The following is a 25,957-nucleotide window of genomic DNA, read 5'->3' as shown; positions in this document are numbered from 1 at the left end:
ATTTTTAGAGCACAAATATATACACTGCCATTCATCAAAATCTGTTCACAATGCATTCATTACTTTTTCTGTTATTGTTCTTGGGATGGGGGAAATGATGGCAATCACACATTACCCTTTCATATTCACACTGGGGTATCAAAATTGTCAGGCCATAACTTGCTGAGCCAGTCTCTTTGCCCAGAATCATTGCCCACAGTGTCCCCTTGTTTGTATGTACAGCTCTCCTGAAGGGCCAATCCTGCTGGTTCAGCCTCCAGCATTGTAGCCTGAGTGTCAGCAGGACCTCTGGAAGCACACTGAGAAGGCCCCACCCCAAGTTGATTAGAAGAAGTTTTAAGAGGACAAAGCTAAATCTATAAACATCAAAAATATATAAATGTTAAAACATTAAACAGAAATAATTAAAGAAAGAGGAATTTCTTTGACTTACAATTGCAGCCCAACAATACCTATTGAAACCGTTGCATTCCTGGATCCTGCACTACGTTGAGCTTGGCAGGGTCTCAGAAGTAACAGTAAAAACGAGGCTTTGCTGCTGAACTCCACAGTGAGTCCAGTGACAAAATAAACTGACTAACTTGGCATCCAGAATCTGTCACGAAGTTTGGAACTTCCATGTTTGAAAATTCATGGGCAGAAGTCACGACCTTGCTTCCATTTAATTGTGTTGGTGGTTCCCTTGGGGATCACCGGCATTAACTATCAAAATCAGGCCAGTTAGAGAGCATGCGAACGAAGTCACATTTAGGCAAAATACGTAATGGTCTAAGTGGAATTTTAATGACAAATGGTTGCGTTCATGGTCAGTTTCTGGTACCATCCACTGATTACCAGATTTATTCATTACAACCATGCCTCACCATGGTTGGAATCTAAACTCAATGCTACGTGGGTTGCTAATCCATACTTTAGCTGCTCAGCTACCATTTTGAACTTGGCCTAGAATTTTTAACTATAACCCTGGGGTATTTGTGCCCTGTTTGACCGTGGGGTCCATTGCAATCAAACCCAGTTCTGTCTCAACTGTTGAACGAACAGGGCCAGAACCAGACCAACATGAACCTTTCACTTACTCAAACAGAGATGCACCATTTCGGTTCCCTCAACTGTGGTGAACTCTCACTCAGAATGTAAAGAATTACTACATCTAGCCTACCAGTAAAAGCTCATCCCAACAAGGGTTGGGTAAGAGATGCTGAATACAAGTTTGACTTTGGATTAGACAAACAGGGATGGAAATTGTGAGTGACGTATAACAAATGACTGATCTGATGTCAGCCATGATTAAAATTACTCCTGTTGTGTGATAATAGTCATTAAAGGGCTGACGTCAGAAATAGAGGAATGTTGGACAGGCGCAGAATGCCAACATATAGTAATGTGCTTTCAATACATCTTTTGCAGTTGAGCCAATTAGTTTTGAACTATCTATGAACTTGCAAATAGTTCCACTAATTCCTTCATCCAGATAACAAACTGCTAAATCTAATTCCATGATACTTGGCTTTGAGAAAGCAACCTGTTTCTTATGCAAAGCAAAATTTGTATGCAAATCACACAAGATTCAATTGTATTAAGTAGTATTTTGTGTACTAACTCATGAAAGAACTTTAATGAAAATCTAGATACAAAATATCTTCTGGGAGACACAGAAAATTCTGCAGATGTTGGAATCTGGAGCCTTACACAAAAAGTGCTGGAGGAACTCAGCAAAATTTCTACTATTCTGTAGCCAAGTAATTTCTTCACAAAGTTCACCAGACTGGTGATTCTGACCTCTGATGCTCTCTGTGTGGAGCTTTGGCCTGTGTAGAGTGTGCATATTCTCCTTGTCACCACGTGGGTATCCCCTGAGTGCTTTAATTTCCTCCCATGTCCCAAAAGATTTGGAGGTTAATTAACCAGGGGCTACTGTAAATTGCCTCTAATGTAGGTGAATAGTAGAATCTGGGGGGAATTGATGGGGTTGTGGGAAGAATAAAAAGTGATGAGTGCAGGTTATTGTAAATGGGTGCTTGATGGTCAGCATGTACTTGGTGGGCTGAAGGGCCTATTTCTGCAGTTTATGATTCTATAACCAGAATAAGATAAAGGTTTGTCATTTTCCTGTTCTGTCTTTTTTAAATAGGCTCTATAGAAGCTTTTCTCTGGTTCATGGAAACAATACAAGGGAATAAATGTGAAATGCAGCAAGGCCCATAATTTGGCATTTTTGAGTATCAACTTGGATTTAAGAACATGGAGGAAAAGAAGAAAGATGAAGCTGCAGACCTCCAAATTTATTGCCAGTGCTACTTTGACAGTGCGACTAATCCTGTTCTTGGCCACTTCTACATAGGCATGGTCTCATTAAATACCAGAGGGTTGATTTTTCTCTGTAATGTGTCAGATAGGTGCAGCTTACTGGAGCTGCTGGGACAAGTCTGCTGAAATTTGCTGGCCTGGCTTTTAGAAATGTGCCAACACATCCTGGACACCTTAGTGAGCTTGAGGAAATGGCAATGAGTCTCAAGCGAAGTGCAAAGGTGATATTGGGAGAGAATCACAAACCACAATAGACTAGTTGCTATGAATGGATTCCGGCACTTTTGTCAGTGTATGCATGAAGTCATTAGACAGCTGCATCATGTTTCTGTAACTATTTATTGGGAAAAGGGTGGGAAGTGTTGGCTATGCTGGCCAGTGCATGAATCACTAGTGCTTTATACATTTGTGGACATCACAGTAGTGAGGCTGGAGCTGAAGTCTATAAACTGGATTAAGAAATGGAAGTGCCAATCTTACAACAGCTTAAGACTCTTTTGGTTTTCACACACAGAAGCCATTTGACCCATTTGGTCCCAGAAGAGAAATCTCATAAGTAATATTTCCCCTCTCCTTATTACCCTTTACACCTCACACGTGCCCATCAACTTTCCTGTGATTCTTTTATTTGTCTTTAACCTATATTAAGTGGTAACGTACAACAGCTAATTAGTCTACCAGCATGTCTCATTTATTTATCTGCTAATGGATGTTCAGTCTGTGTGCTGGAGATCTGCTGCAGGGCTCCTTGTGTGGCTTCCTTGTTCATCTGGACCCACTGTCAAAGACCTGCCAAGACTGTATGAGAATCTACAGATAAAAGGGGTGAAATAATGCAAGTGTGGTCACTGGCGGTCTGGTGCCTGTTGATATTTCTCCTGTCCCACTTTGACCAGAAAACATGCAATGTTTAGAAGCAATCTATGTGATCAACGAATCTTAACCTGAAAAGAAGATTGCCTTGGGGTCATCAGTGAGCACTTCAGAAGCGGTGTCCCCAAAATTGGTGAAAGTTTGCATTCTGAAATCCCCTTTATATGTACTTTTCTCTTTCGAGCTCTTTCTGCCCTAACATACTGCAAATGCCAACAGTCGGCTTTCCAGCGACTTTACAGGAACTTATACTTCTTCTGACATCATGATGTAATCGAGAAAAACAATGAGAGAAGTCACTGGTTTGAGGAGAAAAGCACAAAGAACCCAGAAATTAGCACCAGCTAGTGGAAGAATGAACACATAACACCAAAAAATGGAGCAATCATTCCTTTCAAAAGCTCTATATTACATGTAATTTAGTCAACTCCAGATTGCAAGCTCATTCTAAACTGATGGGAATATATATACTGAAATGGATAATATTTTTGCACATTTTATGCAAATGCATTTTAGTTTACCAGGATGTCTGAATGGCATGAGGAACCTACAAAAGATCCTACAGAGTCTTAAATCTTAATAAAACAAACTACAAAGGTATGAGGCATGAGTTGGCTATGGTAGATTGGTGAACTATGTTAAAAGGTGTGAGAGTAAACAGTCATAACTACCATTAAAGAATTAATACATGGTTTCCAGTAAATATACTAAATATGGTAAATGTACCTAAAATACACAAAATCCCAACAGGTACAGTGGTCTAGACATGGCTAACAAGAAAGTATCAGATGAAAGGAAAGGCTTACGATATTGTCAAAAAGAGCAGTAGACCTAACAATCAGGAAAATTTCAGATTTCAGCAAATGAGGACAAAAAAATGGATGAGAAAATGGAAAGTAGAATACGAGCAAAGTAAAAACTGTTAAAGCCTCTTTATGAATATAAAAAGGAAGATTAGTGTTAGTTAAAAGACAGGAGAAATTATATCGGGGAATAAGGAAATGGCAGAGGCGTTAAACAAGTATTTTGTATCTGTCTTTTGTGAAGACAGAAATCCCCCCCAATATAATGGAGAACAACAGGTTTAGTGGCTGAAAAAAAATTACCCTTAGTTCCCAAAAAAAATTGGAAGAATAAATGGGACTGAAAGCTGATAAATCACCAGCAGCTGATAACCTGCAATCCAAGGTTTTGAAAGAGATGGAGACAGTGGATGCACCTTCCACAACTGCCACAGATTGGAAGGTTGCCTTTGCAACCCCAATCTTTAAGAAAGGAGACAGAGAAAAAAAAGGGAACTGAAGACCACTTTGCCCACCATTGATATTAGAAAAAAACAAATAAAAATGCAGATGAGCAGGTATTTTATCACTTTTGCTGCCAAATTCTACCCTGCTCTCACATTTATGTGATCCATCTCCAACACTTCCCTTCCCTTCCTGGATCTCTGTGTCTCTATCTCAGGAGACAGGCTTGCTCCTAACATCTTTTATAAGTCCACAGACTCCTGCAGCTTCTTTAATTGTACATCCTCTCACCCTGCCTCCTGTACAAATACCACATATTTTTCCCAGTTTCTTCATCTCTGTTGCATTTGTTCCAACGAAGAGGCCTTCCACGCTGGCGTCTCTGAAATATTCTCCCTTTTCTTGAAATGTGGATGGAGTTCTCAACTACAGTTCTATTTCCTGCACGTCTGCTCTCACCCCTTATCGCCCAGAACAGAACAAAGATTCAACATATTATCCTTCACAATTTCTGCCAGGCCCAACATGATCCCATGACCACTCACACCTTCCCCCTCTCCTCCTCTTTCTGCATTTCACAGGGAACATTCACTTAGCAATTCCTTGGTCCACTCCTCCATCCCAACCACTCCCTGTCCCATGGTACCTTCTCATGCAGCCAGAGGAGATGCAAACCCGTCCATTCCCTTCCCACCATCTGGGGAACAATCATTCTACATGAAGAAACTTGCACTTCTCCCAATATAGTTTACTGTTTTTGGTGTTCACTATGTGGCCTCCTCTACACTGGAGAAACCAAACACAAATTGGCTGATCATTTTGCAAAGCAAAATATTATGATGCTGGAGGAACTCAGCAGGCCAGGCAGCATCCGTGGAGAAAAGCAGGTGATCAACGTTTCAGGTCAGGACCCTTCTTCAGGACTGAAGATAGGAAAAGGGGAAGCCCAATGAACAGGAAGGAAAAGCACAGCAGTGACAGGTGGACAAAAGAGGGGAGGCGGGGTGGGCACAAGGTGGGGATAGGTAGATGCAGGTAAGAGATAGTGATAGGCAGGTGAGGGGAGGAGGGGAGAGCAGATCCATCGGGGGATGGGTCAAAGGTAAGGAGAGAAAAAAAAAGGAGTAGAAAAAAGAGAGAGACTAGGAAAGGGAAGAAAAGAAGCATGGGGGGGGGCTGTGGGGAGGGGGGGCTGTGGGGAAGGGGGATGGGGGTTACTTAAAGTGGGAGAATTTAATGTTCATGCTGTTAGGCTGCAAGGTTCCAAGGCGGAAAATGAGGTGCTGTTCCTCCAGTTTGCACTTGGAATTCTTCTGGCAGTGGAGGAGGCCGAGGACTGACGTATCTGTGATAGTGTGGGAGGGGGAGTTGAAGTGACTGGCAACGGGGAGATGCAGATTGCGGTTACAGACAGAGCGCAGGTGTTCTGCGAAACGGTCACCTAGTCTGCGTTTGGTCTCACCAGTGTAGAGGAGGCCACACTTGGAGCACTGAATACAGTAGATGATATTAAGGGAGGTGCAGGTGAATCTCCATCTCACCTGAAAGGACTATTTGGGTCCCTGGATGGAGGTGGTATAGGAGCAGGTGTTGCACCTATGGTGGGGGCAGTGGAAAGTTCCCGGGGTGGGAGCAGGATGGGTGGGGGGGGGGGGAGGGAGGAGCAAACTAGGGAGTTACAGAGAGACCGGTCCCTGTGAAAGGTAGAAAGGAGTGGGGAGAGGAAGATATGCTTGGTAGTGGGGTCCCATTGGAGATGGTGGAAGTGGCAGAAGTGTTGGATATGTAGGCTGGTAGGATGAAATGTGAGGACAAGGGGGGACCCTATCCCTGTTGGGTCTGGGAGGGGTGGGGCTGAGAGCAGAGGTGCAGGAAATGGCAGAGATATGTGTGCAAGCTCTCTTGACCACAGTCAGGGGGAAGCCACGGTTAGAAAAGAAGTTGGACATCTCGGATGTCTTGGAGTGGAAAGCCTCATCATGGGAGCAGATGCAAAGAAACTGAGAAAAAGGGATAGCATCCGTGCAAGAGACAGGTGGGAGGAGCTGTAATCGAGGTAGCTGTGGACATCAGTGGGTTTGTAGAAGATGTCGGTAGATAAGAAATCTCTGGGACGGAGATGGAAGGATCGAGGAAGGAGAGAGAGGCGTCAGAGTTAGTCCAAGTGAATTGGAGACCTGGGTGAAAATTTGTGGTGAAATTTATGAAACTATTGACTTCCCCACGGGTACAAGAGGTGGCACCAATGCAGTCATCGATATAGCGGAGAAAGAGTTGAGGAATGGGGCCGGAGTAGGCTTGGAAAAGAGACGGTTCAACGTAGCCAACAAAGAGGCAGTCATTGCTAGGGCCTATGCAAATGCACATAGCTACGCCTTTGGTCTGTATAAAGTGAGAGGAATCGAAAGTGAAGTTGTTTAGGGTGAGGACAAGTTCAGCCAGGCAGAGGACAGTGTTAGTGGAAGGGGGCTGGTTCTGTCTCTGGTCAAAAATTTTGTAGGGCACCTCTATTCAGTCTGCAGGATTGACTCTGAGCTTCTGGTTGCCTGCCACTTTAATTCATCACACCATTTCCATTCTGACTTTTCTGTCTGTGGCCTCCTGCACTTTTACAATGAGGCCCAAAGTAAGCTTCATTTTGGGCTCAGTATGGAATTCTCCAACTTTAGATAACTTGCTCTTTCTTCCTGTTTGCATCAGGACTGGCCATTTATACATGCCATTCCTCTCCCTCCACTTTTATTTGTATATTCTAGCCTGTTTAGTACGTCCCAGTAGTCCAGATGATACAACATCACCCAGGCTTTACCACATCAGCAACACATTACACAAAGGAGCTTCACTGTCTATTCAATATCTGTCCATCACTTCATCCTTTTATTGACATTCCCTTTGTTCCACCCATTGTTCTCCCTCACCTTCTCTGTTACTCAGACTAAAAGAAAAACACAATGACGCTGGAGGAACTCAGCAGGCCAGGCAGCATCCGTGGAGAAAAGCAGGCGGTCAACGTTTCAGGTTGGGACATTTCTTCAGGACACAGCAACGTTCTTCAGTAACGTTTCTCTCTGTTACTTAGACTAACTGATTTTCTCTCTTTTTCATTTCTGATGAAGGGTCTTCAACCAGAAATGTTAATTGTTTTTTTCTTTCCACAGATGCTACTTGACTGGTTGACCTCTTCCAGCTTTTCTGTTTTTGTAAGGACAATGCTTTAATCTATGAAAGAAGTGTTAACTCGGCAATTGGAAAAATAACAATAGGATTGGGCTGAGTCAACATGGATTAATGAAAGGGAAGTCATGTTTGACTAAATCTGTTTGGGTATTTTGAGAACGTAACTAGTGGAATAGATAAGGCTGAACCAGTGGATGTGATGTATTTTAGAAGTCCTTCAATAAGGTGCTACACGAGAGATTATCCAACAAAATTGGAATAATATAATATTGTAATTGAGGATTGTTTGGTAGACAGAAAATAAAGGGTGTGAATAATTGTCATTTTCAGGTTGGGAGCTGTGATTTGTGAGGTGTTGCAGGGATTGGTGCTGGTGTGCCAACTGTTCACAATCTACATTGATCATGTGGACAAGGGTACCAAATATAATAAATCAAAATGTTCTGACATTTATACAAGAATTTTTATCGAACTTGACAGGATAGATGCAAGGATAATGTTTTCCTTGTCTGGGGTGTTTAACCAGGAATCACAGTCTCAAAATAATGAGGTGGCCATTCAGAAGAAACTTTGTCACTGATAGGGTGATGAATCTCTGGAATTCTCTACCCTGTGGAGGGCCCAGTTACTGTGTATATTCAAGACAGAGATTTATATTATTTTGTTGTACATAAAGAGAACCAAAGGATATGGGTTAGTGTTGGAAAGTGATGATAAGGAAAACGATCAATCACAATCTTAATTAAATCAGAGCATTGGGTCAGATACCCTACTTCTACACCTGTTTCTTGTGTTATTCTTATTTCCCTTTATTTATCCTGGCCTCTAATCCTTAATTGCTTAGTCACTTATTCTAATATTTTGAAAATGTTTTCCTTTCCTTGCGTGGTCTTCCGTGTTGCACAAAGTCACTGATACATAATGGGGAGCTGCAAGTGAGATGTCGCTTTGTGGCTTTCCAGAACAGAAGTTGTTATTTTCAGTAGTCATTCTTTGGTACCTGAAAAGAGAAATAGCAATTGGACAGTAATCTTATACCTGATTACAGGAAGTGCTTCACAAAGGAGTAATAACACATTGCATAGAATTCTAGGTGTAGGGGGAAACCCCACAAATACAAGAAAAATCTACGTGCTGTGAGAAATAAATGAACAGCACAGCAGGAAGCAAGTGTTTATTTGACCCATGGTGTGTTAGTTATTTAAGAGAGCGACAAACAATCTGCTGGAGGAACTCATCAGGTTCAGCAGTGTCTGTAGGGGGAAAGGAACGGTTGATGTTTCGGGTTGAAACTCTGCATCAGGACAGGGTTTGACCCGAAACATTGATAATTCCTTTCCCCTCACAGATGCTGTTCGACCTACTGAGTTCCTCCAGCAGATTATTTTTTGCGCCAGCCTCCAGCATCTGCAGTCTCGTGTCTCTATTTGATAGCCAAATTAACCCTGAAGCCCTGCATTTCTTCCCACATTTTTTGTATTTTTTCCCTGAATAATTCTGTTTTGAATATTACTATTGAATCTTCTACCCCTTTTTTTTCAGGAAGTGCACTCAGGAAGCACATTCCAAATTGCAGCAATTCACCATTTAAAAATTTCCTCAAATTGTCTCTGGCTCTTTTTGCCAGTTGTTTTGAATCTTTGCACTGACTTTGCTGTTGAGCGAAAAGATTATTTTGATTTACCCTGTCAAAACTGAACAAGATTTTGAACACTGCCATCAAACATCTACTTAACCTTTCTCTTCAGCTTGAAAGAGAAACACTAAGTATTACCGAAGACCTGTATCCCTGTTTGTATCCACATCGAGGCCATGGTATCCTTCCTCAGTGTGGCACAGAACTGAACACCACTTCAGCTGAAATCTAACCTTATATATCTAAATTTATAGTTTTCCTTGCTTTTGTATTCAATATAAAAAGTGAACAATCCCTCAGACATTTTTAATGCGGCCTTCTCAACTGGCACAGCCACTGTCAAAGATTTGTGTACAAACGTGGCCAGGTCTCTGCTCATGTATCCCCTTTAAAATTTAGTTCCTATTGCCTACTAACATTCTTCTAATCAAAACATATCACTTTATACTTCTCTTTGTTAATGTTATTCTGCCACATGACGAAATGTTTTACTAGGCAGAGTAATGGCAATTCTCCATGTTTAGATGTGGTGGGATTAACCTCCTTATCCACCTATCCTGTGAGTACAACATTAGTGAGAAGATTTTCATCATTGTAATATTTAGATTGATATCAAGTGTTATTGGATTCTGTGAGGCTTAAAACTGAAATTTAAAATTAATCCTTGTGGTGCTCTGATGTGACGGTCTTGGCTAGTTCCTGCTCATCCAACTTGGAACATCTAACAGTGAAATGTTGCCCATACTTCCTGCCACGGGAATTCACTTCAGCTATACTGATGGCAGTCTACATCCCACCCCAGGCAGATATGAAGCCTACATTCAATGAACTATACTCCGTGATCAATAGCCTTGAAGCGGGATACCACGAGGTCCTCTTCATCACTGCTGGTGACTTCAACCAGGCCAACTTCAAGAGTGTGTTACCAAAATACTACTAGCAGGCCTCCTGTCCCACTAGTGGCCCAAACACTCTTGACCATTGGTACACAACCATTAAAGGTGCCTACCGAGCCACGGCCCGCCCTCACTTTGGTAAGTCAGACCACCAGGCTGTGCTCCTTCTTGCTGTGTAGAAACAGAAAAGTGAGGATCCAGCACAGAAAGTTGTACAGTACTGGTCTGAGGAAATAGATGAGCTTCTACGCAACTGCTTTGAGTCAGTAAGCTGGACCATGTTCAAAGACTCATCTGCCAGCCTAGATGGAGTATGTCACCACCATCATGGACTTTATCAGCAAGTATGTTGAGAATTGTGTACCAAAGAAGAGAATCCAGGTGTTCCCAAACAGTAAAAATGGATGAACTGGGAGATCCACTCCCTACTGAAGTCGAGGACTGCTGCATTTCAATCAGGTGACCTGACCTACACAAGAAATTGAGATATGACCTCTGTAAAGCTATCAGGGATGCCAAGAGACAATACTAATCCAAAATTGAGTCCCAGACAAGCCGTCAGTTGTGGCAGGGCTTGCCTGCTATAATGGGCTACAAAATGAAGTTGGGCAGCACAGTCGACAACAGCGCGTCCCTTCCCAATGAGCTAAGTGCATTCTAGGCATGTTTTGAACAGAAGGGGATTGGAATGTCACCACCCACCCTGATAGCCTCCAATGCACCTGAACTCTCAGTCACCACTGCAGAGCAAGATTGGTCTTCTGGAGAATGAACCTGTGGAAAGCGACTGGCTTGGATGGTGTCCTTGGCTGTGTCCTTAGATCATGTGTATATCAGCTGGCAGGTGTACTGTAGACATTTTTAACCTCTCCCTGCTTCAATCTGACATTCTCACCTGCTTTAAAAAGACCACTATCATCTTGGTACCTAAGAAAAACCAGATAACTTGCCTGAATGACTACCACCCGGTGGCTCTGACATGCACCATCACGAAGTGCTTCGAGAGGCTGGTCATGGGATGTCCAGCCTCCCAGACAACTTCAACCCACTGTAATTCCCCTACTGTCAAAACGTATATGGCGGATGCCATCTCCCTGGCCCTACACTCATCTCCGGAGTATCTGGACTGTAAAGACACCCCTGTTAGACTACTGCTTATTGACTACAGCTCTGCCTTCAATACTATAATTCCAAGCAAATTCATCTCCAGAGTCCTGGACCTGGGACTCAACACCTCCCTTTGCAATTGGATCCTTGACTTTCTGACCAACAGACCACAATCAGTAAGGATAGGCAGCAACACCTCCAGCACGATTATTCTCAACGCTGGTGCTCCACAAGGTTGCGTCCTCAGCCCTCTGCTCTACTCCCTATACTCTCATGACTGCGTGGCCAGATTCTGCTCTAACTCCATCTACAAGTTTGCAGATGATGCCGTAGTAGGCCGTATCTCAAGTAATGATGAGTCGGAGTACAGTAAGGAGATAGAGAGCTTAGTGACATGGTGCCTTGACGACAACCTTTCAGCAAAACAAAAGAGCTGATCATTGACTTCAGGAAGGGGTGCGGTGCACATGCTCCTGTTTACATCAACGGTATTGAGGTCAAGAGGGTTGAGAGTTTCAAGTTCCTAGGAGAGAACATTACCAATAGCCTGTCCTGGTCCAACCACGTGAACGCCACGGCTAAGAAAGCTCACCAGCGCCTCTACTTCCTCAGGAGGCTAAAGAAATTTGGCATGAACCCTTTGACCCTCACCAACTTTTATTGATGCACAGTAGAATGTATCTTATCTGGATGCATCACCACTTGGTATGGCAACTGCTCTGCCCATGACCACAAGAAACTGCAGAGAGTTGTGGACACAGCTCAGTACATTATAGAAACCAGCCTCCCCTCTATGTACTCTGTCTACACTTCTTGTTGTCTCGGTAAAGCAGCCAACATAATCAAAGACCCCACCCACCTCGGGCATTCTCTCTTCTCCCCCCTCCCATCAGGCAGAAGATACAAAAGCCTGAAAGCATGTAAACCAGGCTCAAGGACAGCTTCTATCCCACTGCTATAAGACTATTGAACCATCCCCTAGTACAATAAGATGGACTCTTGACCTCACAATCTACCTTGTTATGACCTTGCATCTTATTGTCTACCTGCACTGCACTTTCTCTGTAACTGTAACACTTCATTCGGCATTTTGTTATTGTTTTAACTTGAACTACTTCAATGCAAGACAAGTTTTTCACTGTACTTCAGTACATGTGACAGTAATAAACTAATAATTCAAAATTGATAGTAGACAAAAATTAACCAGATTTGTAGATTATTGTTGATTTAGGCAAGCAACAGACAATAGAGAAAACTATGAAATTAAAAAAAAATCATTCCCTTTTTCTGGTATATGTTCTTATAAAAAATGTGGTCAGTTCCAACATTGCTAACCTAATCACTGAAGTGAAATGGTATTTGGTTCACGATAAAAAGAGCACAATCATGAAACTGTAGACATTTCAGTGGTCCTAGTGCCTCTAGCCCCTTTTGGCACTGGAGAAGGTGTTCCTTAATAGCAATGCACAATAAAAAACAACAGATTTATTGAGTGTAAAATTTCAAAGCTATTTTCCAAATTGCACCGTGACAATGTAACTACGGCACAGACACAGCAAGAAATGTTTCTTTTAAAAACATTGAGTATCTTCTCAGATAAATTTTAACAATGATCAAGGATTTTTATTAATATTTAATATCATTACAGAAAATGTTATGGTACAGTGTTGTTAAATGTCTTTCATTGCTAGGAATTACCACATGATTTGCTGGTACACTATTATCTGTACAATATCAATCTTTGTATTACTGTACACTTTTTTTTAAATTGGTAAAAAGGCTGTCAGCACTTAAGGAAGCAATTTCTTTGTTCAAATGAAAGATTTCCAATTCCTGTCCAACTAGGTGGTCAGCTGAGACAGGTGGCTTCTGGGAAATTTCCCTGTCAATGGCACTGGAAGGGTAATATACCAGTCCAGTCCACTCCAGCCACTCTGCTTTTGGCACTGAGCACATGAACACAAGATACAAGATAAAGAACAAGCAAAGCTCTTTGTGAAGCAATTATGTTGCGTACTAATAAGGATAATAGCTGTGTTTATCTAAGCTGGTATAAAGTAAGCAGACAGCCTTGCTAGTAGCATAAGTATCTGTATCTGAAGATGAGAAAACACAAGTTTAGCAGGCACCTACCGCTGTCTATCAAAAGCTACTGCTATTAGACCTGGCATTAAACACACAAAGCAACTGTAATGAAAGAGAAACTTTGCCCTGGGTATGATACAGAATGGATTCAATGGATTTCTTTTCTCTCTCTCTCTCCTGTTTCATTTACTTTATCTGATTCCTTTTTGAAATTACTTCAAGATATCAACAACATTGGTCAATTTTATCCAAATCATTAAAAACTAACGGTGCCATTCCATTACAGGATACAGTCAATGATATGTAGTCATGCACCAACCCTCCTCTTGTGGTGATATCATAGTCTTCCAATCACCATGACATCTACCACTTCACCCTTATGGAGCTCCACGTACTGCTCTGTCTTTGGAGGTAGCATCAACAGTCCATTGGCACTTCGCATACTCATCAGACGACTACTCATCTGATTCCCTGCAGAAAAGGAAACCAAAAATTTAAATATCCAAAAGCAAAACACTGCAGATTGCACAAAGCTGAACCAGAACAGAAAATAATGGATATACTTGAGGCAGCATCTGAATTAATGTTTCAGGTTAATGGCCTTTCATCTTCATTGGCAATGAAAAAGAAATTTAAGCAGCATGTTAATTAAACTGTAAATTTGCAAAGCCCTGCTATTTCTTTAATTCCACTCACTTATCGATTGGAGTACTGTGTAATCGTTTAGTTTTGTGAGCTTCCATAATGTTTAATAGTATCAGAGTCAGGTTTATTATCACTGACATATGTCATGAAATTTGTTGTTTTGTGGCAGCAGTACAGTGCAAGACATAAAGATTACTATAAGTTGCAAAAATAAATAAATAGTGCAAAAGAAGAATAATGAAGTATAACAATCAGATTGTTGTGGTAAACATGGAAACAGTTTTCTTTCAACCAATTTGTCCACTGGAATTTTTCACTTGTGTGTTTTACCACTGCTCCCTTCTAGTTCCCCTTTCTACTGTCCAGCTGTGCTGTTTCTGATCTCTAAGTCCATCCCAAGAGCAGGACTTCTCCCCTCTCCTTGGACCCTCTATCTGGGCTGTTGCCAGGCTACCAGAAGTCGATGTACATGATTTGCTGCCTACGACAACACAACAATTGGAGATTGAGAGTGCACAACTCATTATAATATAATTGTATGACTTGCAGCATCTGCAGAATGGTGCACAATCAGTAAGGAGCATCCTGTTGCACTTTGGCACCCAATACAGAAGCCTTATTCATTACAAGAGTTGCCTAATCACTCCTGTGCCCTGCTTTAATGTGTTTCCTCTGTGTGTCTCCTTTTGCCCTGATGCTCCTGGACAGAGCTCCCTAATGGTTACGGCATGGCTGATGAATGGATACTGACTTAAGATGGAGGAAAATGGAGGAAACTACAGATGGCCTTCAAGTCACCATTGACCAGCTTTGGGTCTAAATCATTGGTTGTGGTCTGCACCATCTCAACATGGAGAGCAGGATAGGCTGGCTGACAGGCACTAACAAGGAAAGTGGCAGATACTGGAAAATGAATGCTGTCTCCTCGAGACTGGACAGTGTATTTGCATCATGGAATTACTACTCCTCTCCCAAGGTGATGCCTCGGCAATTCTAGTAATCCATCGAAGGATGGATGACTGGACTATGGAGACATTCTGAAAGCTCCTTGACACTAAGACAAAGCTCTGAGGGCAGCAGCTGAGCTGGTATGGCAGTAAATGTGCAGACAGAGTTGGCCACCACTTCCAAGCTGCAATGAATGGGTTCCAATGCTTGCATATAAACTGAGCCAAGCTACGGCAGACTCTTCCATCATCCTTGACATCGAGCACAGGCATTCACATCTAATTCACCAATCATTTCACACTGGATAGGTATTAGCTCTTTTCTGTGAGATGCCCCAGTGATGTTGTCATTGTATTTCTCTACAGCAGATCTCCGGTGTGAAGTTGCCCCTGGAAATCTGCTATTTGGGATAAACTGCCTCCTGCCCTGCCTGCTGCCCACTATTGCCCAGTGCCTCAGCACATGTGGATAATGCCTTCAGAACAATATTAGAAACAGAAGCATGAGGAGGCCAAAGGGCTCCCTGAGCCTGCTATGCCTTAAGATGGCTGATTTGATCTTTGGTCTTTGCTCCATTTTTCCACCTGGTCCCCTTATCCCTTGATTCCCGATTAAGAAAATCTATCTCACACCTGAATTAACGCAATGATTTGGCCTCCGTAATCCTCTGGCCTACAGAATTCTAAAGACTAACAGCCCCCCAAGAGAAGAAGTGCCTCACTCTCTAGATCTAAACTGCAACATAGGGGGAGATATGCTCACAGCACATACTCTGTCAAGGTCCCTCAGAATAATTTCTACTTCAGTGAGATTACCTTCTATTCTTCCATCCTCCTGAGAGAAAGGGCCCATTCTGCCCAAGCTTTCCTCAACAATCGAGTTAATCTTGAATGCATTGCCCCTCAAGCAAGTATATCATTCCTGAAATGAGACCAAAACTGTGCACAGCTCTCTGGCTGTGGTCTGATCAAAGCCTTGCATAGTTGCAGCAAGACTTCTTACTCTTGTATTCCACCCACCTTGCATGAAGTACCAAGTTTCCATTTTCATTCCCAATTGCTTGCTGTAACTGCATATTTGTATTTCTTGTACGAGGACACACAGTTCTCTCTGACACTCAACATTTAATTGTCTCACACTACTTTATATTATGCTATTCCATTCTTTCTATTCAAGTGGAAAACCTTAGTTTCCCCTTGCTAGCCATTTACCTTTTTCCCCCACTCACTTAATTTCTCGATATAGTAAAACTCCAATCATCTGGCACATATGCAATTTTGATGGTGCCAGACCACCAGATTTTCTGGAATATTAAATGTTATTCTAAGTAACACCTTAACACAATTTTTAATTCATTTTTTTAAGGTATTATACTAAATCCTTCAGTGCCCTGACAAATTGAATGGGAATTGGGACCCCTGTGAGTCAGTGGGGAGCACAGGACTTGGGGACCAACACCATCATCCCCTCAGTACTAATCAACAAGCTTCAAAACCTGGGCCTCTGTACCTCCCTCTGCAACTGGATCCTCGACTTCCTGATCAGGAGACCACAGTCAGTGCCTATCGGTAATAACATCTCCTCCACGCTGACAATCAACACAGGCGCACCTCAAGGATGTGTGCTTAGCCCACTGCTCTACTCTCTCTACACTCATGACTGTGTGGCTTGGCACAGCTCAAACACCATCTATAAATTTGCCAATGACACCACTGTTGTTGGCAGAATCTCAGATGGTGATGAGAAGGTGTACAGGAGTGAGACAGATCAGCTGGTTGAGTGGTGTTGCAACAACAGTCTCGCACTCAATGTAAGCAAGACGACAGAACTGATTGTGGACTTCAGGAAGGGGAAGTTGGGAGAGCACACATCAGTCCTCATCGAGGGGTCAGCAGTGGAAAGGGTGAGCAGCTTCAAGTTCCTAGATGTCAACATCTCAGAGGATCTCTCTTGGGCCCAACAGATTGATGCAATCATGAAGAAGGCATACCGGCGGCTCTACTTCATCATGAGTTTGAGGAGATTTGGTATGTCACCAAATACTCTTGCAAATTTCTATAGATGTACGATGGAGAGCATTCTGACTGGTTGCATCACCACCTGGTATGGACGCTCCAATGTGCAGGATCAAAAGAGGCTGCACAGGGTTGTAGATTCAGCCAGCTCCATCACGGGCACAACCCTCCCTGACATCGAGGACATCTTCAAGAGGTGGTGCCTCAAGGAGGCAACATCCATCATTGAAGACCCTCACCACCCAGGACATGCCCTCTTCACGTTACTACCATCAGGGAGGAGGTACAGGAGCCTGAAGACCCACACTCAATGTTTCAGGAACAGCTTCTTTCCCTCCGCCATCAGATTTCTGAACAGTCCATGAACTCATGAACACTACTGCATTATTCCTCTTTTGCACTCTTTATTTATTTTTGTAACTTATAGTAATTTTTATGTCTTTATGTCTTGCACTGTACTTCTGCTGCAAAACAACAAATTTCATGACATATGTCAGTGATAATAAATCTGATTCTGATTCTGAGCTGGAAGGGAACACGACAAACATTATCTGGTGATAATGGTCGGATAGCGGATTATCAAAGTTTTTATGGTACCTCAATGTGGACCCATTGTGTCCTCCTCACAACTTCTTCATCTATCTTTGCAAATCTGGCTATAATACATTGGGTCCCTTTGCAAATCATTGATATAGATCGTAAATTGTTGAGGCCCCTGTGGCAATCTCTGAGGGATCACACTTGCTGCAGCTTTCCAACCTGAAAATTACCCATTTAACGATACCTTTTGCCTTTGATTCACCTATCCTGAATCCATAATAATATGTTGCCCATAACCCAATGAGCCTTTATGTGGTACAGTAACCTCTAATGTGGCAAACCAAGCAGACCACATCCATTGGCTCCTCTTTATCTCTTCTCCTAGTTGCTGCTTCAAAAAACTCTAATGAATTTGTTGCACATGATTTCCTCATTCAAAAAAATTAAGCTGTCTCTGCATAATCATGCTATGCTTTGCTAGAAGATCTGGCACTGGGAATCTCAGGTTCATGCTTTGGGAGCACACAGAAACCCAAAGTAAACAGTGGAAGGAATGGAGGACTTTCCAAACTTCACATATACGTGCCTTGCCGAGCACCCCCTGCCCCACATGCAGCAAGTACTTACAGGTCCCACAATGATCTCATTAATCACTGCAGAGTTCAGAGAGGTGAAGTGGAAGCAGGTTATCTTTGCTCCTGAGAGACCACCTAAGAAGTTATCATTTTGTCATAATGGATTCCAGCATTTTTCAGACAATTTATGGCAGGCTGATTGGCCTATAGTTCCTTGTGTCCTGATCTCCTCCTGTCTTGAAAGCAAGGTTTCATTTTCCAATCTACCGGAAACTTCGGAGAATCTCGAGAATTTTGGAAAATGCTTTCCCCTCAGTTGTAGGTGATGTCAGAACTGCAGCTGATTGCTGCAACTGAGTGATGGTCTGACTTCATTACCAGTACCTTTTTCTTGCATTGCCTCGCAAGTTTATGGCTCTTTGGTATTTCAAATGAAAGAGCGGCAAAGATAAAGTTGTGATGCTGAGAAGGTGTGGGATAGAAAAGAGGCATCAATACATCATATTCAGTTTGTAAATCAGAAGAGATTGTGGATGAGTGGGAGGTGGAATGTCAGATACCATTACCCTTGTTGGTGTCAATTCTCTCACTGGCCATGGCCTCAGCAAAGGGTATCTGAATAATGGGCAGTACAGTCTATTCCATGGGGCTAGCATACACAGGTGCACGTCTCCTCTGGTTAGCTCCTGCCTCTCATGACTTTGTGTACCTTATTATGCAATAGAGAGGGAAAAGTGTCAGTGAGCATTGTGTGAGGTGTTGGTACTGGAGTGTGTGCAACCTGGGATGTGGGTGTGAGGTTTGCAGCATTGCTAAATATGTAAGAGTGAGGTGGAGGATGTAGATTCATAAAGATTATCAACAGTGTCTGAGGCCAGTGGTGCAATTGCTGTGATATGGTACTTGAAAATTCATTCAATGATGTATTCATGGTTTTCGAAGCTTGACTTCTGGTAAGAAGCTCCGTGATTATTCATTTCCGTTGCCTGCTGAATGTTTGTTTGCAGGGCCTCCTGACTCACTTGTAGACACTGGACTCCTTTCCTACTTTGCACTTTCTTAGACAAGGCTTCCAAGTCGGCAGCCAAAATCAATGAAACCCACTCTATCTCAATACATGCCATTCTTCAATGTCTCTCAGGTCAACTTTAGTTGTATAATGAAGATTGTTTTACACAAGTAAAATACTATAATTGCTTTTATGTCTTTGTACAGTTTAATAAAATTAAGATTAATGCTCACATACTTGCCTTTAAATTTTACTTTAATGACTGCCAACAATCATTTGGTGAGGATAAAACTAGGTGAAGAAAAGTGGTGATTTCTTTGGCTCCATGTTATTGCATAGAAATTACAATAAATGGAAGCGAATATAATGTTCTTCATAAAATGGATGGCGAATTGTACTGCCCATATTGCACTACAAATCTACATGTAAACTCATTGAAAATTCAGAACCGAATTGACCTCAGTCCTAGACTTGTTCACCAAATCACTGAGCCAGGCAGATTGTCAATACTGCATGATGTTATTTCTGTTCAGAAATGAAACTGGGAGATTGTCACTGGCAACAATTCTTCCCACTCAACTCCAAACAACTACACCAGCCAATGCCTGTAAACAACAATCAGAAGCTTGTGTGCTATTTGACTCCAGCAGTATTATTATGCAGAATTGAGAACTGATATATCTGGCCATTCTGCCCTCGGATATGTGGACTGAAGGGGCCGTGACCCAAGGGAATTTTTTATTTGCTAATTAGAACATTTTCCAAGTATGGCAGACCAAAAAGAACCATTATAATTACTGTATATTTCAAGCGGGTAAATAACTGTACTATATATTGTAGTTCATAATAATATACTTCTGTCATATTACTACGGTGAAACCCTTATCACATGATATATTGTTACTTTCAAATACAAGTTACCAATCAGTAGTTGCTTTAAATCTCACCTGTACTCTGTGCCCATGGCAATGGTTCCTGGTGGTGCCAAGTCAGAATACAGCGGTGGTATTCAGGTCGTGGATCCAGCTTCACATCACAGGACAACTGTAGAAAGAGAGCATTAAAATGAAATTAATTGATAACTTTCCCACATAAAACAGATGAACAAAATCAGCAATGTATTCTGTATTTTCATCTGAATGGTTTCATCTATGGCTCCAGGGAAGGTGAACAAAAGAGCTGGTCATTGACTTCAGGAAAGGGGTCGGTGTACATGCACCTGTCTACATCAATGGTGCTGAGGTCGAGAGGGTTGAGAGCTTCAAGTTCCTGGGAGCGAACATCACCAACAGCCTGTCCTGGTCAAATCACGTAGATGCCACGGCCAAGAAAGCTCACCAGTGCCTCTACTTCCTCAGGAGGCTAAAGAAATTTGGTTTGTCCCCTTTGACTCTCACCAACTTTCACCGATGCACCATAGAAAGCATCTTATTTGGATGTATGATGGCTTGGTACGGCAACTGCTCCGCCCAGGACCGCAAGAAGCTGCAGAGAGTTGAGAACACAGCCCAGTGCATCACGGACACCAGCCTCCCCTCCTTTACCTCTTGTCTTGGTGTAGCAGCCAGCATAATCAAAGACCCCACCCACCTGGGACATTCTCTCTTCTCTCCTCCTCCATCGGGTAGAAGATACAGGAGCCTGAGGGCACGCACCACCAGACTTAAGGACAGCTTCTACCCCACTGTGATAAGACTATTGAACGGTTCCCTTATACAATGAGATGGACTATGACCTCACGATCTACCTTGTTGTGACCTTGCGCCTTATTGCACTGCACTTTCTCTGCAGCTGTGACACTTTACTCTGTACTGTTATTGTTTTTACCTGCACGACTTCAATACACTCTGTACGAACTCAATGTAACTGCACTGTGTAATGAATTGACCTGTATGATCGGTTTGTAAGACAACCTTTTCACTGTACCTTGGTACAAGTGACAATAATAAACCAATACCAATAAATATCATGTACACTTGTATAAATTGCATAATTTGCACTTTTTAATAGACAGAGGAAGAACTTTAACAAAAAATATATAAAATGGTACGATGTATATAAAAAGGGAATGCAGAAAAGTTCATGAGGGTTTTTAAATTGTCTTGCTGTACATTATTCAAGATTACTTGTGGTGTTGGTCTTGGTGAAGGATGGAAGAGTGGTTTAGGGGGAGAAGCAGTTAGTCACAGTTTCTCTCTATAATTGACTTACATGTGCACAACCGTGGACAATAATTTGGATGAAGAAGATGGATTGTTTATGCTATGCACCAGGACTAACAAGTCCACTCAGAACAAAAGTTTACATTTGTTCCTCACCTTTAGTGTCAGCTGTACCTCAGGCAGAAGCTCTTTTGGCTCTGAGTTAGAAGTTGTGGTTTCAATTCCCACTTTAGGCTGATACTTCCCATGCAACAATGAGGGAATACTGCATTGTCAGAGCTGCTGTCTTTTGGATGTATCATTAAGTTGAGTCCCTGCCTTCTCAAGTGGATGTGAAAGATCCCATAACACTACTTTGAAGGGGATTAGGACATTTACATAAGGTATATTGACCAAATTTATTCTTAATCAATAGTAGGAAGAACAAATTATAATTATTGATTAAATAGCATTATTGTGGAAGATTCATATGCAAAAAATTTATGGTCATACTTCCTACATTACAAATGGGACTACACTTGGAAAGCACTTAATTAACTGTAAAATATTTGAAGGATGTCCAAAAGCATCATATAAATGCACGGTTTTATTTTCTTTTATAGGAATATGTTCCAGGCTGCCTCTGAGATTAACAAAAAGGTGCTTGGCTAAAGGAACAGAAATGAGCAGAAATGAGCCATGTTTAAGGAAGGCCCGAAAGGAGGAAAGAGGTAGAGATGTGGAGAGGCAAAAGGATCCAGACTGGGAATTGCAGACTTGGGGTCAAGGCTGTTGAAAACAAAGGAGACACAAGAGATTGCAGATGCTTGAATCTGGAGCAACAATCTGCTGGAAGAACCCAGTGGGTTGAGTAACATCTGTGGGGGGGAAGGAATTGTCAACGTTTCAATCTCGATGTATGGTTTTGACCCGAAACGTTGACAATTCTTTTCCCCCTACAGATGCTGCTTGACCCTATGAGTTCCTCCAGCAGATAATTTGTTGCTGTTGAAAACAAGGTTGTCAACAGAGCAATAGAGGAACATGAAATACCGAGCATTACAGGAAATGAGAATAAGGCCACAGGGAAGAGTAAAAGTCTAAGGATAAGAAATTTAAATTTGAGACATTGAAGGACTAGGAGGTAATGCAGGGTTAGCAATCAGTTAAGGCAGGGTTCTGGACAAAGGGAATGCTATAGGATAACATTTGGCCTGCAGAATTTGCAATGAACTCTCACAGTGGATTGGGTGGGGGGGGGGGGCGGTATGAGCAGAGGTGGATTTCAGGTAGCCAACAGGTAGAATGGAATCTGAAAATAACCAAGATAGTAAAAACAAATTTAAATAGCAAATGCCCTGAGGTAGTGATGTTATAAAGTAGAATTATGAAGTCTTCCTTAAGGAGTATGAGGCTGGATACTCATCCCAAGATTAAATGGAGTTTGCAGTTTATCCAACATCAACTACATTGAGACAATGAAATGGTTGGGAAGGCTGGTACAAAAATGAAGCTGTATATCACGTGGCATGGAGTAACCTGTGGGGAATCTTTGGTAATTCCTTCTGCGATATTATCACATTGAAACAACTGCTTGATATTTTGGCTTTGATTGGATCAGTAAAAGTTAAGTAAAGCTTGACCAGTCTCATCAAGCTGAACATGGAGCAAAGACAAGGGTGAGCTATGAGTGGACAGTTGTGACCACGGGGATGGGAAGAGATAGAACATCATGATTACTAACAGAAAATATGCTCTGTGGATTTGTTTGGGAAGATGTCAATACGTGAGCTTGGAAATCATTCACAAAGATCAGGAAAGAAAGTTGGCCAGACAGGAGTTTAGTGGGAACAGGGTTTGATGCATAGAAAGTTGATCACAACTGCAAGGAGTGAAGGATGATTGGGAAGAAGCTAGAAACCAATGGGAGTTCACGACTAGAGTGATTGGGAATCAGGAAAGATGTGGATTAAAGTGGGCATGGAATTGCGAACAGCAGCAGAGGCAGCCACATTGATTGTTTCTATCGACAGTCAGATAGTCTCAGCTCACTCAGACACCATTGAATAATGGAAGACTGACAGCGCAAGTATAACCCCTTCCAGGCACTATCCAGCACTTTCTGAAGATGGAATGAATGAAGGGAAGAGTGGGATTAGATGCATTGGGATTAAAGTTTTGACATTGACTGTTGGACAGTGCTTAATAATATTGGAATATCTTAATAGCTGGAAGAACTCCTATCACTTTATCACAGGAATGTATTTTGCCTAATAGATTTTAATAACAGTTAAAGATTTCTGAATCAGGTATGTAGGTTTCATCTTATCAGAAATATCAGAGGGTCCATGAGAGAATTATAGCTGGTTTTGGAACCAATGAGTTTATGTCTCAGTTGTTATAATTTTGGTAAGACGTAGCATTGAAAAACTGTGGAAAATTGGTTTACCTTCAGCATTAATGTCACTTCCTATCTCATGAGATTGAGTGTATACATTATAACGTGGAATCAGCTGGTGCAGTTGTACATGTCACAACAATCAAATGGCAATAATTCTAAAATTGAAAGGTTTTAAGTAAATTAACTGACCCTGTCCATTTAGGTATACAAGTAACCACACTTCCTATAAACCTTTGGTATCCTACGCCTGAATATGTTTTCACAGACTCTAATGGGCATGATCCTGCTGCAAATGTCTATATATTTAACTTGCTTTTACTCCTTATTAATATTAATAAAATCCAGTCAAAACCTGCAAAGTGACAAGTTTAGAGAATTAGACAGAAGGGAAAAGATGTGCCATGTCTGGGGCCATGATTAGTTGGCTGAGTCAAAGGAAGTTGGATGGTGACTTGATCATTTCAGAACAATGGGACTATTCACAAACCTCAAAGGCAGGCATTTCAGAGGAAGGGTCTGTAATCAATTTGAACTGTGCGATAATGCCAGTTTACATAAGTCTCAGGAAAGCAGCTGGGCTGTTACAAGAGCCCACAAACAAGATGGGAAATGAAAGGTTCAGCATGAGATGCCACAGTGTAGTGATATCAACTGTATCTGGTAAAGGCGATACAGATAGAAAAGTTGAAACTATAGAAGTTCTGGAGAAAAGCTCAGTAGCTACAAGATTTTTGCTACTTAGAGAATAGCTGAATGGACTGAATCAAGCACAGACTGAGTGGGGTGCTTTAAGGGAGGATCACATTGCAATATGGAAACAGTTCAAAAGCTCTGAAGATTCTTTGAGAGCTGTTACAACAAACATAATCTTACAAATGTTAGCCCACAACTGTGTAACCAGAGAGCAACAGGACTGAAAATAGTCATGTCAGAGTTGAAAGCCTGGGATTTGATCCAGAAGGAGAAAGTCAAAGATGATTATTTTGTGATTTTCAAAGTGATAGCAGGAGAGAAGAAAGGTATCTACACTGAGTCAGGATGCAAGGTGATGTGAGAGTGGAGGCACAAAAATAGAGTGATTAAGAAGCAACCACAGTAGAGGCGTTGAAACTCTGTTCATGTTATCCAGTAATATACTAATATAATGTGTAATTGTACTTTCTGTGGTTATTTATAAGGCTTATTAGCATCTATTAAGTTTAATGCAGATAGTTTAGTGCTTATAGGAGACACCTAGAAATGATAATACAATGCTTTCAAACTTATGAAGATAATTATGCAGGAGCAACAACTGCAGAACTGGATGTGACTGCAGGTATGTATGATGGCGAACCAGAGAAATGATCCATTGAAATTACTAATGTTTGAAGAGCTCAAGCACAGCTTGCAGTGAAGAGTTTAGTGAATGAACAGAACAAAGTAATTAATGACTTTATAAATGCTTGAATTAACAACTCTATATTAATGCAAAAAGTTAACCAATTTATAATCTCATGTTTGTAAATAGTTAATGTCTGTATGCACCTTTTGAAAAAAAAAGGCATGTGTATTAAATCTAAGTGTACCTTTAAAAGAGTAAACCATGTGGTATGACTTTGATGCATTGTTGTACCAGGCACTGCTGTTTGGTTGGTTATTCTCTTCAATAAAGAATGTTCTGTTGATAGCTCTAGCTCTGTTTATTTGTTTACATAAACAGCAACACAAAGGAATATAATTAATTTTCTGGTTATAATATTTTTAAGTGAAGATGAGTCTTTTCAGCTCACAGACAGACTTGACTGCCCAAGCACATCTCCACCCCAACAAATCATTCTAAAATAGATTGAATTGTGGCTCCAAACACTGAAAAATTAGGACCAAACTCAAATATACCACCAAGAACCAATGAACATTTTTCAAATCTGACCAAGTAAAAATGAGCCTTCAGTTATTGGAAACTTATTTGACCTACCCTTGCTTTGATGATGGTGGGTCGAGGATCAAGGATTCCTTGCATTTTCCTCAATGCAGGGATTACAAAGAGATTGCAGGTGACAACTGCTGACACTGGATTTCCTGCAAGGAAATCATACTGCCATGAAATAAGAAAGCCAGGTTAAAAACAATTAACTGTGGCATGCAAAGTGAATCATGCCTGGAACCAAGCAGTCAACTGCTCTAACTCCAAAATTCAATTAAATGCTCACTTGGAGGGCTAATCATTCTGTGCTCTTTGCTTCCAAGAATTTTCTTATGGGCAGCTGAGTTACTGTGGTGATTGCAAAGGAAACACTCACTGCATGTGCCAACTTTATAAATGATTTGTTATTCATTGCAGGCATAAAGAAGACGAGAGGCAGTGCACTGAGAAGC

The 25,957-nt window shown here is 41.6% G+C and overlaps 1 protein-coding gene across 2 annotated transcripts in view; it reads right to left on the bottom strand.

The window, feature by feature from the left end:
• Window positions 1–12,840: 12,840 nt before the first annotated feature.
• Window positions 12,841–25,957, bottom strand: part of LOC127568274 (gephyrin) — a 416,570-nt gene continuing 403,453 nt past the window's right edge. For both annotated transcript variants that reach the window (XM_052011838.1, XM_052011847.1), the window contains 3 exons: window positions 25,557–25,676; window positions 20,008–20,104; window positions 12,841–13,799 (listed from right to left, as the gene is read on the bottom strand). In XM_052011838.1, the coding sequence (XP_051867798.1) occupies window positions 13,666–13,799; window positions 20,008–20,104; window positions 25,557–25,676 (351 nt within the window). In that variant the 3' untranslated portion in view covers window positions 12,841–13,665. The remainder of the gene's footprint in view (window positions 13,800–20,007; window positions 20,105–25,556; window positions 25,677–25,957) is intronic.

The sequence above is a fragment of the Pristis pectinata genome, chromosome 1 (genome assembly GCF_009764475.1).
Source record: "Pristis pectinata isolate sPriPec2 chromosome 1, sPriPec2.1.pri, whole genome shotgun sequence".
NCBI classification, from domain to species: Eukaryota; Metazoa; Chordata; class Chondrichthyes; order Rhinopristiformes; family Pristidae; genus Pristis; species Pristis pectinata.
The sequence above is the reverse complement of the archived record's forward strand: the minus strand, read 5'-3'. Positions and strand labels throughout refer to the sequence as shown.